The 13,184-nt window shown below is 33.5% G+C and overlaps 1 protein-coding gene across 1 annotated transcript in view; it reads left to right on the forward strand.

The window, feature by feature from the left end:
- The window catches only part of Csmd3 (CUB and Sushi multiple domains 3), a 944,903-nt gene that overhangs the window by 572,555 nt on the left and 359,164 nt on the right, over nucleotides 1-13,184 (forward strand). The window contains exons 14-16 of the mRNA XM_075961035.1: nucleotides 4,392-4,574; nucleotides 6,732-7,058; nucleotides 10,091-10,285. Coding sequence (XP_075817150.1) covers nucleotides 4,392-4,574; nucleotides 6,732-7,058; nucleotides 10,091-10,285 — 705 coding nt within the window. The remainder of the gene's footprint in view (nucleotides 1-4,391; nucleotides 4,575-6,731; nucleotides 7,059-10,090; nucleotides 10,286-13,184) is intronic.

The raw sequence follows: 13,184 nt of genomic DNA on the forward strand, positions 1-13,184 counted from the left end.
TGAGGTACTACAGTTTCTATATAGTTTGAATATGGATTTGTTTCTCAAGGGATTCATATATAGGAATCTTGGTTCCTAATATGGTAATATAGGAAGTATTGGAAATGGAGCTTAGTGAGAGTTGACTGTGACATTGAGAGCTTATCAGTAGTCCAAACTGACCGTTCCCATGGAACTTTGAGTTAGTTCTAGGAATATTTTCAGATGAAGAATGAACTACGTTTCTCAAAAAAAACTATCTCCATGAAAAGGTGTAAGAGTGGTGACGTTTTGCACGTCTTTCTCACCATCCCTCATCACAAGCATTTCTTTACACTTGTTTTCCTGGTCAGCCTTTCTCATCATAGTATTATGTTGTGTATTTTTAAATAGTATGATGTTGTGCGTTTATAAATGGGGATGGTGACTTCCAGAGAGAAAGAATCATCGTTCACTAATGTATCGTCAACCTTTTGGATACTACTTGTCATGATAAAATTTCCAAAGAACAATAGAATAATCTTTTAAATTACATGAAGTAAGCTTATCCTGACCTTAAGAAAACACACTAACATATACATTCATTTTTGAACATTGCTAACTTTATTTTAGAATTTATAAATATAACCATACAAAAATAACTAAGCTCATTATTAAACTTGACTGCAATGAAATAAAAATTGAATTGAATGTGTGTCATTGATTCATCCAATGTTATTCTGACATAAATACACCACATGAAATTTTTAGATGAGGAGAAGTAGAAGCCCAAACATTGCTTGCTATTGCCATTGTTCTTTGTGACTGTCCCAAACGTCATGGCATGACACCATTATAGAAGACATCACACAATTGCATCTTAGAACACGGCAAAATCAAACTTGTAGAGAACTGTAAGTTTCATACAAAATTTCATCTAGAAATTGCTATGCATGCTACCTGATGAGAAAAGTAAACATTGATTAGACCTACCTAGCAACCTTTCAAGCTACGTTAGTACAGTAGTATCATGAGAGTAAGCTACCTCTTTTGGTTGGGAAGGAAGTGCCACTGAACAAAATGAAATGCAAACTGGCAGTTATTGGGTGACTACTTCATGGCTAGAGAGGCCAGAGCCCTGGTATGAAACAATTACTGTTATATTACTAAGCAGACAGTATTATTTTGTTTCTTAATGATAAAATGTTTTACCCATAGAACGGTGCATCTGCCAACCTTATTCTGAGAAATTTATAGTAAATCATGATTAACAAAGAAACTGGCCAAGGTGTGGAGAATAAGGAACTGAAAGATGCTCATACATAGCAGGAACATATATGCAAGATGTTCCCAAAGATCAAGGATCATTTTGCAAAAGTAAAAACAAGTGTGGAAGTCAGAGGTTTTGGATGTCTTCAAGAAAATACTATCTTCTGAATAAAGCAGACCACATATGAACTTTCAGTGGCTTGGACAGCACGTATAAAACCTTCACACATGCAGCCAGATCTAATTCTAGCATAAATGGGTCTTAGGCCCAGAATTCCATATGTAGGTATTGATCTATTAGCAATTGTTAGCTACAGGGAGATGGGGAGAAAGTTTTCTCGAAGAATGTAGCCACTGGTAAGTCAACCACTCCCTAGTAGAAAAGCACAAACATTCAAAAATATGTTTGGGCACTAAAAAATGGTCTTAAGGGATTCAAAAACGTTGGGTGTGGGGAATGGGGACACAAAATGGGAAGAGTTGTGTGATGGCGTGAATTTAATCAAAACGATTATACAGTACTCTCAAAGAGTGACAAAAAGAAATAAAAGTTCCACAAATAAGAAAATATACCAAGCGAAAAAGTATTAAAGACCAAAATTATATGTAAAAAATTCAGAATAGGCAGGACGGTGGTGGCACACGCCTTTAATCCCAGCACTCGGGAGGCAGAGGCAGGCAGATCTCTGTGAGTTCGAGGCCAGCCTGGTCTATAAGAGCTAGTTCCAGGACAGGAACCAAAAAGCTATGGAGAAACCCTGTCTCGAAAATTAAAAAAAAAAAATTTCAGAATAGAAACAGAAAGTATTTAGAAATCAGCGATAAACTTTTTATTCAAAATAGCATGGAGAAGAAAATTGAGAGACAATTTATTTTATTTTTAAGAAACTACAAAAGCTAGAAATAGTAAGACTCAACAATATTAGCTCAAGAAAGCACAAACATAAATGATCTAAAATAAACATAGGTGGAATTGTAAATAAAAGATAACTATACTTAACTAAAACAATAGAATTGTTTCAAAACTATCAAAGCTTGTTAAGTGAATCCTTTGAATAGGCTGATATAATCGTAAGATTTTATAACTGTGTGAAAAGATAACTAGTCTAGTAACTACAAATAAAAAATATTAAGATTTAGAACAATTTTCTTTTTTTTTTTTTTTTTTAGTTTGTGGATGGTGCTATGTGTAGCTGAGGCTGACCTCAAACTTACTCTGTAGCTCCTGAAAACCATCGGCTAATCTTACTTGGCCTCTGCCTCCCAGTTGCTGAGATGTATTGCCACACCCAGAAAGAAATAGAAAAAATGTTGACAGATATTTATAATCATAATATATAAAAACCTAGCAAGAGTTCTGTGATACTACTAACTTAGTAGTATCATTTCTCTGACATAGATATTGTCAGCCCTAGAATTAAAATAAAATCAGTTCCATATACAAACAACTTCTCATGTAATTAAATTAGTTCTTGATTGATATCCCAAAGCTGTAGTAGACTCAGTGTTTTCACAAATTTCTGATATGCAGAGATCCACTTTCTCCTGCTGCAAATAGAAGAGTTGTAAAATTACTAACTTCTTCCTTTGATATCAAACATGAATACCAACAAGAAGAAGAAGAATACATGGTGATGACATTTGGATATAGGTCAAACAGAATGTAAAAGTCTCCTGTGGATTATAATGATTGGAGCAAGAATAAGCCCTTGTGGATTATGCTGAGGACTTAAGGTTTTTCAAGAACACCTCTAGATGAGTTTGGTTTAAAAGAAAGTTTTGAGTGATGCAGCATAATAAAACTCAAAGTATGGTATGGCACCAATAGATAACAAGACATTTTGTGGAAAATATTTTTATATATTCATAGGTGTGAATGTTACTACTGCCGCATATTTTATATCCATAAAATCAGGGAGAAAAAGCAAAGGAAACATTTATAAACGGCTGGTAGATTTAAGAATAATAAGTAACGAATGAATCATGGCAGGAGATGATATACTTTATTAAATTTAAAGTGTTTAAATTTTCTTTCTACTTTTTAAGAAAAGCATATATTATTTTATAACTGTTAGTATTTTATTGTATATATGTGAGTGCCACAAGTGTTCCTGGTACCTGTAGAGGCCGGAGGAAGTCATCAAGTTCCCTGTTTCTGGCATAGGGAAAGTAAGCCAGTCTACTCCAAGTATAACAAATTATTTTAAAAAGATGTTCAGTGTGTTTAGTATAAAAATTTGATGTAATTATCTTAGTTAATTCTGATTTAATATTACTTTATGTATGTAGCTCTTGAACGATATCAGAGAAGCCATTTGTTGTGCAGATATTTTATATAAATATATACATATATATTTTATAAGTTAGAATTCATATGAAAATGAGAATTAATTTTTAAAAATTAATGTTTGTTATGTTTAATGGTAACCTCTAGTGATTACAACCACCACAGTTATTTGCTGTTAGCAATCAGACCTTCACATTTGCAGTTTGGAATATCTTTGAATATGATTCAAAAGCTTGCATTTCATTTTGAAATATTTCTTTTTTCCAATCTCATTTAAATTTTCTGATAAACATGGTTTCAAGTAATATATCTGAAAAAAATTACAATGTAAATGAATTCTTGCTTTCAAGCAGATTATTCTTGTAGTTATTGCACAGTTAAGTCAACAAAAAAATTACCTGAAAGATCATTCTTGATGATAGGTTTTGATTAATTACAGAAAAGAAAAAGGAAGGTAATAAATCTTCATTCTCTGATCATAACTTTCAGCATAATATACAAATAATAAGAAAAATAGGGGTATTTGGAAGAAATATGTGTAGGTATATTTGTGGGTGTATATGTTTAAGACACACAAAACATCTAAATGCTGTCATGGTCTTCGGTTAAAGTGCTTTTCCTCTGCTGCCCTAATTAGTTATAATATCTTCAGACCCCACCTGAGTAAATGAAAGCAATGCGCCATTTGGCTCCCAAAGAAAACCATCAAGTCAATCCATAAGAGTGGCAGACCAGAAATAAAACTAAGATCTGAAAATGAACCCATCCTTCCACTCTGAAGTATCATTACATTGAAAGAGCACGTTGAGCACGATTGTAGTGTAGGAATCATGTACCTATGATGCCCGAAACTTAAATTATTTCTTGTATTTTACAGAAATTGAGAAAGAAAGTTGTGGCGATCCTGGCACACCGTTATATGGAATTAGAGAAGGCGATGGTTTTTCTAATCGTGATGTTTTAAGGTTTGAATGCCAGTTTGGGTTTGAATTAATTGGAGAGAAATCCATTGTTTGTCAAGAGAATAACCAATGGTCTGCAAATATACCCATCTGTATCTGTGAGTACCAAATGCTTCGCTTCTGGATGGCATATGTTACCAAGTCCTTGCATATAATTGCTTTTGTAATTAATTGCAAAGAGCTGGAACCAAGTAATTATTTTTGAGTGAGTAGTACTTTGCGATACTATTTTTAACATGGGTGCTTATGCCAATTTATAAATTCCATTACAGATTTAAATAAAGTTAACATAGTTTATTTGGTAATTGCAAATATATTTATTCCATGTGTTCGAACAAGTTGGCCTTCTATACTGTATATATATGAGACACACTTGTTATGGAAATTAGACATCATTGATAATTTTAATTAGCCCATTTACTTTCATAGGATAATGCATGTTTATTTGTAATCAAAACTATTTAAAATATTCAAGGCCTCTATTCTATTTATAATTCCTTATTTTTTCATGGAAGCATTCAAAATAAGGCATAGTTCACACCATAAAATCCATTAAAGTTTATTTTATATAAAATGTTAGGATTACAAAAACATACTTTTCAAAACACACTCAATTTTTTGCTTAATTAAAACAAAGATGAGTATCATCTATTGAAACACTTTTATGTTCAAGTAAATAGTCATCATTATATTATAAGAAAGTACTATTTTGTTTTTTAAAAAAGTTTACTTTTTTGCTTAAAAAAATGTGTTCATGCTTCATGAAGCTTAGAGTTATTTAAAATATTTTAATGAATGATCTTTTATTCCAAAAAGTACTTCAGAAAGATAATATTGGTTTCATAATAAAAAACCTATGTGATAAATCACACCAACAATAAAAGAAAAAGTGCAGTGCAAGAGAAAGAATCCCCAGCCTTGGCTGTGGTAGATAAGAGTTTGCTTTTTAAGCCAAACCTCAGCCCCAAATGAAAAAGCTTTATAGTAAAAGAAACCACATAGTTTTTTTCTAATTTACCTGTCATTTTGTTATAATAATTGTATAATTAAAGGTCTCAGGATTCAGTGGAGTACAAGAGAAGAGAGTACAGTAGTCTATGTGCTCCGGATATGGAAATGGCAAGGAGCTGGAACAAATTAAGATATCAAGAGATAGGGTTGAAAGAATGGATGGTCCAGAGAATAGGGAGGAGTTCAGTGAGGTTCTCTCCTAAGGACAGGGCTTGGCTGTTACATTCTTGAATTCACAGAAACTGTGGTTACAAACTAAACCTGCCCAAGATCAATCCAGCCCACATACTAGCATGAACAATCCAGAAACTCACAAGGTCCCACTCCTGAGGAACTATAAGCAGTTGCTTGTTGTGGGAGGCCACTTGTTTGTTCCCGGCTGCTCAGCCCCAAAATAATCATACAAAAAACATATTATTTTCAATACTGTTTCACCAATAGCTTAAACGTATCTGCCCAAAGTCCCCTTTTGGGAATGTTAAAGTAGCAGCAATACCAGAAAGGATTTTTCCAGCCTGGTAGTGAGTTCTAGATTGATGTGGGATTCCCATCTGTATGCTCTGAATATCATTGGTTAATAAAGAAACTGTTTTGGCCTGATAGAATGAGGAAAACTAAACTGAATGCTAGGAGAAAGGAGGCGGTGTCAAGAAAAGCCATGTAGCCCCACCGGAGACAGATGTTGGAACTTTACCTCGTAGACCACCTCCATGTGGCGATATACAGATTAACGGAGATGGGTTAACTTTATATGTAAGAGTTAGCCAATAAGAATCTAGAGCTAATAGGCGAAGCAGTGATTTAATTAATATAATTTCTGTGTGATTATTTTGGGACTGAACAGTCGGGAAACCACCAAGCGCCCCTCCATACAACACTAAATAACTCAAGAGTGAGCACTGTCTAAAAGCACAAAAACAAAGTATCATGTGGCTCTTATTTAAACTATGAATCTGTGCACAACCAGGCATATAGCCTTACATTCATGAGAAGTACTAGCTGTTTTTGTTCATATGTGAAATGAAGTTTGGGTGAGCGCATTAACAATGTGAACCTTGCACAGAACCTTTAATTCACTATTCAATAAAAATCATTTTAAATTAAAAATTCCTTTCTCGTTATAGGATAACTTAGATTATTTGCTGTGTTCTCAGTTGTTTATTGATCGCTATATTTGCAGACTACTAAAAACATATGTTCAGATACTGCTTTCTGATATTTACTGTTTTATTTATATTTGCCAGTTCCCTGCCTGTCTAACTTCACTGCACCGATGGGCACAGTCCTTTCCCCTGACTATCCAGAAGGCTATGGAAATAATTTAAATTGCATCTGGACCATAATCTCTGACCCAGGGAGCCGCATCCACCTTTCATTCAATGACTTCGATCTCGAATCCCAGTTTGACTTCCTGGCTGTTAAAGATGGTGACTCTCCAGATTCCCCCATTCTGGGAACCTTTACCGGGGCTGAGGTGCCTTCTCACCTTACAAGTAACAGCCACATCCTGCGACTGGAATTTCAAGCTGACCACTCCATGTCAGGACGTGGTTTCAACATCACCTACAATAGTAAGGGTTTTGCTGTGCGTCTGCCTGTTATCTCAGTAGCATGTGTGTAGAGAGCTGAGGCGTGAACATAGGAACCCAGCCTCTTGTTTCAAAGATAAGGATAGCTGAGATAGCTGTCGATCTAGTTTTGCCCATGATTGCTTTTGTGTTTCTTGATAACCAACTACATTTTGATTCCTATGTTTTGTTTCTCTTTTAGAGGTTATCGTTTTAAGAAAATTCTTTTCAACGTTTTTACTCTATCAGCTGATCCAATAGGTTGTTCTATTAAAATTTACCATCAGTTTAAACCAAATTTCGCTGCTACTTATCAAGTTTTTAGAAAGAAAATGATATTCAGGGGCTCATAGGGAACTCATAGAAAACAATCAATGACGGCACACAATTCTAATTCCAAAGAACACCTCCTCATGCTATAGGAGAGTAAGACTCATTAATTCTGGGTAGGCCCTTCAGCTCACTCTGTGCAAACATACTTTAGTGTCTCAAAGTGTCAGCCATAAGGCCAGACAGTACAACTTCAAGTCTTGTCTTTACTATTGCATTTTTAGATTTTATACCTAATTCATGCATCCTTAAATATAAAAGCACATGGGAGGAATAAGAAAAGTTCTAAATAAGGTATGGAGAATTAAATTAGCAGACAGTATTAAATCTAACAAAGCCTTAACAACCACAACCTAGGTTTCCTAACTACATCACTTAATACTGTCTCCGTGTCTATTATATTTTCCTAGGTTCGAGACATATTTTCTCTTATTAGATTTTATATATCTCAGCCACATTCAGTTTGTATTTTTAAAAGATAAGATGAACATTATTCATCTAAAACTCTTTATGATAGTGGCAAAAGATTAAATCACATAAAAGAGAAAGCTTCTTGGCTTCAAATACTTACATGTGAGTATTTTCTTGTGCGGATGTTTTGCCAGCAGCCAGAAACCGCTCTAATGTTTAGAGCTTTATCTTGAATCAATCACTCTGTGTTAGATGCTGGCTAACCCACTGTGTTAATATAAAAATACTCAATAGAATTCGGTCTCAAAATATCAGCACCACCTTTAGAAAAACTGTCTCCCTTCTTCCACCCTCATCCAAGTGACCCTGAGTCTTATCAAAGAAAAATGAAGTACAGCCAGTGTCCTTTCAGTGGGATTGAAGCTGTGCACAGCATCACTCGGTTTGCAAGGCGTAACTACATCATTTTTATTCAATTACGGTGATACGTGTCATAAACATTGCCTAAAGTGGAATATTTTCCTGAAAATTCGTCAAACCTATTTATGTATAAAGGTGAACACAAGTATACGTCTGTTTAATTACAGTTTTTAGTTTATATTAATTGCATGATACTTTTAATCAATGCCTGTGATGTTTTCAGATATTAAATCTATTCAATTACTATAGTAGCTTATTTTTATGCATAAAATCATATATTTAATACTTCTTACTTCAATTCATTTTTTCCTGAACAAATCAACTTGGATGTTGCACATTAGAGCAGCAAGACAAAAAGATGAAACTTGAAATATATTTTTATCATTTTTTTAAATAATTGGTTCTTTAGGAGTTAAGTATTTTTAGGTTACAAGATAAAATAGTCATTCAAATAAATGTACCTATAATTCAAATTCAAATATGTACCTATAATATACTTATGTATTATAAAACTTTAATTTCTTTTGTATATTTAGTCTAGAAGTATAAAAGAATGCAAATTTGGAAAAAATTCAAATGGTGACAAGTAAGAAAACTTAAAACAATTGTCTGCATTCAAGCAGAACAATTATAATATCAAATTATAAAAGCTTCATTAAAATGCCTTATGCTTATAAACCAAGATGCTTTGTCCTCACAGAAATATTCTTCTACTACCATTAAAGTAAAATAATATTTGATTATACAAATATATGGTTCTATATATTAATACACAGAAAAGTTTGGGTAACTTCAAATAATCTATTCTTTTTTAAAACAAACATATCACTATAGTTTTCCTTTTTGCTAAAACGACATGCTAAAAGAAACAAAATAAAAATACAGAGGTGATCTAAGATTATGAGACATGAGAAAGATGACCAAAGATACAAAAGGTTTTGAGGACATTTTACATGTCAAAATGAGGATACATTGTAGTCCTATAAACTCTTATTTCTATGACTAGAGATAAGCTATATGACTTTATCAAATCTGACATTTCTCTTCATGGTGATGTTTTCCTCACCAGGCCTATCTATGTATTAAATGAGATAATATCTGTGCCTAGGACATGATCATTGGAGAGTTAAGTTTCTTTTCTGAGACAATAGAAAGAGAAAAGGCCGTATAGTCATAGGAAGCTGTAAAATAATTGCCATTTTTTTTGACTAAATTGAAAGCTTGTCTTAATCTTCCCAATAAAACCTTTTTTTCCAATCCTTGCAGATGAGTTATGGAACTTTAATGGGGGATAGCATAAATGTGTTAGGATTCATGTTCGCTGGAATCTGAACAAGTTGTAATAGGGATTACTATATTGGTTTATCCTAATGATCAGCTCAAATGAACAAAAATCCTAGGTGCTGGTGGTACATGCCATTAACAAAAACACTCAGGAAGCAGAGGCAGGCAGATTTCTGTGAGTTTCAGGCCAGCCTGGTCTACAGAGTGAGTTCCAAGACAGTCTCCAAAGCTACAAAGAACCCCTGTCTTTGAAAAACCAAAAAAGATATAGATAGAGATAGGTAGGTAGGTAGGTAGGTAGGTAGGTAGGTAGGTGATAGATAGATAGATAGATAGATAGATAGATAGATAGATAGATAGATAGATAGACAGACAGATAGATAGATAGCTGATAGATGATAGATAGATAGATAGATAGATAGATAGATAGATAGATAGATGATAGATAGATAAATGATAGAGTTAAACATTTAATTTTTAAGTCTTAGTGTATAAATTCTGTGTTGAAACAGTCACAGCTATTACATATTATTTTACACTCATGTGGAAATACCTTTTTAACACTGCTCATGTTTTCTCTCATTGTTAAGCTTTTGGCCATAATGAGTGCCCTGATCCAGGAATACCCATCAATGCCCGTCGCTTTGGAGACAACTTTCAATTAGGAAGTTCCATTTCTGTTATTTGTGAAGAAGGGTTCATTAAAACCCAGGGAACAGAAACAATAACATGTATTCTCATGGATGGAAAAGTAATGTGGAGTGGACCAATTCCAAGATGTGGAGGTAAGCACAATAGTGAGAGGCAAGAAGAACCCCAACCACCATACACTCTGCAGACCACAGCAAGAAGTGTGCTATTCCATGAGAACTGTTATCGTTGTCATCTCAATGTATGACTTATGCTACATAGTATACATGGTTGTGATTGAATTACACTTTTGGTGAGAAATATTTTTTTAGAATCACTTAAGAAACCAATTTTGGGTCTTCCTAATTACGAATATTAATGAATAGTAAGCCTGGTAGAGTCTATAAACATCTTTGTGGCCATTGCCATTATACTTAGCAAGTTATATAGGATCATAGCTATTAATTATACTTTCCATCACGTTTTCTTGTTGTTTAATATTATTTATAGTCATTTTTTTCAAAAATTGACTAACAAAATGGAAAGTAATTTTTTGTTAAAATATTCATATTTTAAAATTTATCTATAGATAACTGGTTATTCAAATTTTTCAGTAAGACATAGTCAAAAACATTTAGTACAGTTTATACTTATATGTACACACATTGAAATACTATTTGCAGATATATAATTTATTCAAGCATACATATAAGATATTAATGTAGAATCTACAGAAGTGTGTGTTTAGAGTTGTAGGCTTTACATAATTTTTTCAATGAAAATAAATATATTGAAAATTACAATTTCCTGTTTACAAGCAAATTTCTAAAAGCATATATTTAATAAGTAAAATAATGTAGATGAACTAGAACTATGAAATACTCTAAATATATACTTATATATATTATACATTCATATAGTTGATAGCTCTGTTCTATATTAAATATAGTAATATTTGTAATTATATATTAACATTTATAATTTTATATTGTGATATAATTATAATATAATGTAATAAAATGTAATACATATTAATATTTTTGATTTTAATATATATTAACTATATATGTGAACATGCGTTGATATATTTTAAATTAATGTTTATATAAATAATATTGATATATAAACATATATTACATATTATATGATAAATTAGATATGTTAATTTATAAATACATACATGTATGCACACACAGGCACACAAACACACACAAGCACATAGATATAAAATCCAGAGACTTGGGCACATCTTTAAAATAGTTTCTAACTTTTTGCCTCCTCTCTTATATGTGCTCCAACTGAATATATATTTTTTGTTTCTCATTTGTATCTGCTGATCTGAGAATATCTAATATATATTTTTAAGTTGAAAAGTACAATCATTACCTATAAATTGCAACATTCATCAGCTTCAACACTTTTGCAGTGCCTGTCCCATAATGAGGGAACTTCAGTTCATGTTATTATGCTTCCCTAGTGGGTCCTTTTTTAGACTCTCCTTCCTTTCTCCTTTCATCACTGTTCATCTTGATATCAGAATGCTGACACGGATGACTTTAGAATGTGATTTGAAACTTCCACCCTTATTCATTTGTAATGGGCTACTCTTCTGAGAACTGGGATTGTAATACCTCTCTTTCAAATTAATGGAGCTTCGCAATAAAATGTATAATAAGAAGAAATAAAGCAATGTTCTATCTTTATGTCATACATCGCCATTAACTGGCCCCTATTCCTTCCTTCCCTTGCTTTCTGACTCTGACTTGGGAAAGCCAGTCAGGAAGTTTGTAGATGTGTGAAGGAAAAATAGAAATAGGAAGAAAGTTGGTTTCAGGAAAAAGAAAGGAATAGCATCAGTTTCCTGTGTCAGAAATACAGGACAGGGAACATGATAAGATGAAGGACAGAGGTGTGCAAAGAAAGGCCGGGACCAAAAGCAGTGCTAAGTGGGATCACAATTATCCTTTGGCATAGTGAGCACCTATTTCAGGTAGCAGGGGCATGATACGAGCTGCTTTCACCATTTCTCTGGCTGTCGTTTTCAAGTCTCAGTGGGTAGAAACAAAACACTTCCTGATAACTGCTGAATTCCATTGCCTTATTTGTTCTAACTAGGGCATTGATTTTAAAGTTGACTGACGCCTAACTACATGGGGAGCTAAGACTAATGAATTCATAACAACAAATAATTTTGTGAATCACTGCTAATTCTAGAAGGCAATTTTCCACTACCTGTGAAAAATGGATGCTATTTATTTTTTTTTAAAGTCAGGCACAGTGTGCTGAACTCTAATTTGGCACAGGCCATTAAGCTCTTCCAATATCTCAAGGAGATGTTTTATGAATTTCTTGAAGGAGACTTTTTTTTTCTCCTTGAATAAAACAAGTCTGTAGCTTTCCCTCCTGATGGTGTTTTCAAAACCACAGTGGGAACATCCACACGTAAAAGCTGAAGCCGAGAAAGGCAGGATCAACATTCACCAGGAACAATATTCCTGTGGCCCTTGCAAGATTGCCCATATCTTGGGCTGTACTTGAAGTCGGTTTTCTGTTCAAACAGGCTCATTGCTAGCAAATCCTACCTATCTTTGGAGACAGGAGGTGATTTCTTAGTTTCTAATTAAGATCTATAATGATTTTTCTGTCCCTGGGTTTAATTTCCAAAATTCTACACAATTATGATTTTTAAAAAAGCCTAAGAATATATAAAAGATCAAATTTTGCTTAAGAAATAAAAATAAAGCACTCTTCTCCCACCCCAAACCATTTCCCAACTTGGTACCCAGGCAATCTTGTTTAGTTGGGAAATGGTGCATGGATGTAATGTTCCTATGAAAGAATTATTCCACTCCTTTTCTGATCTTTATATAGCCCATTATTTGATATAATTTTTTTTTTATTTTTCCATTCAAAAATTTACACTTCCTCCCTTCCTCCCATTCCCCTCCCGTTTCCCCACTCCCCTTTCTCCTTTCCCCTCCAGTCTTAAAAGAGGGAAGGGTACCCTGCCCTGTGGGAAGTCCAAGGTCCTTCTCCCCTCCATCCAGGCCTAGG

Source organism: Microtus pennsylvanicus, chromosome 2 (genome assembly GCF_037038515.1).
Source record: "Microtus pennsylvanicus isolate mMicPen1 chromosome 2, mMicPen1.hap1, whole genome shotgun sequence".
NCBI lineage: Eukaryota > Metazoa > Chordata > Mammalia > Rodentia > Cricetidae > Microtus > Microtus pennsylvanicus.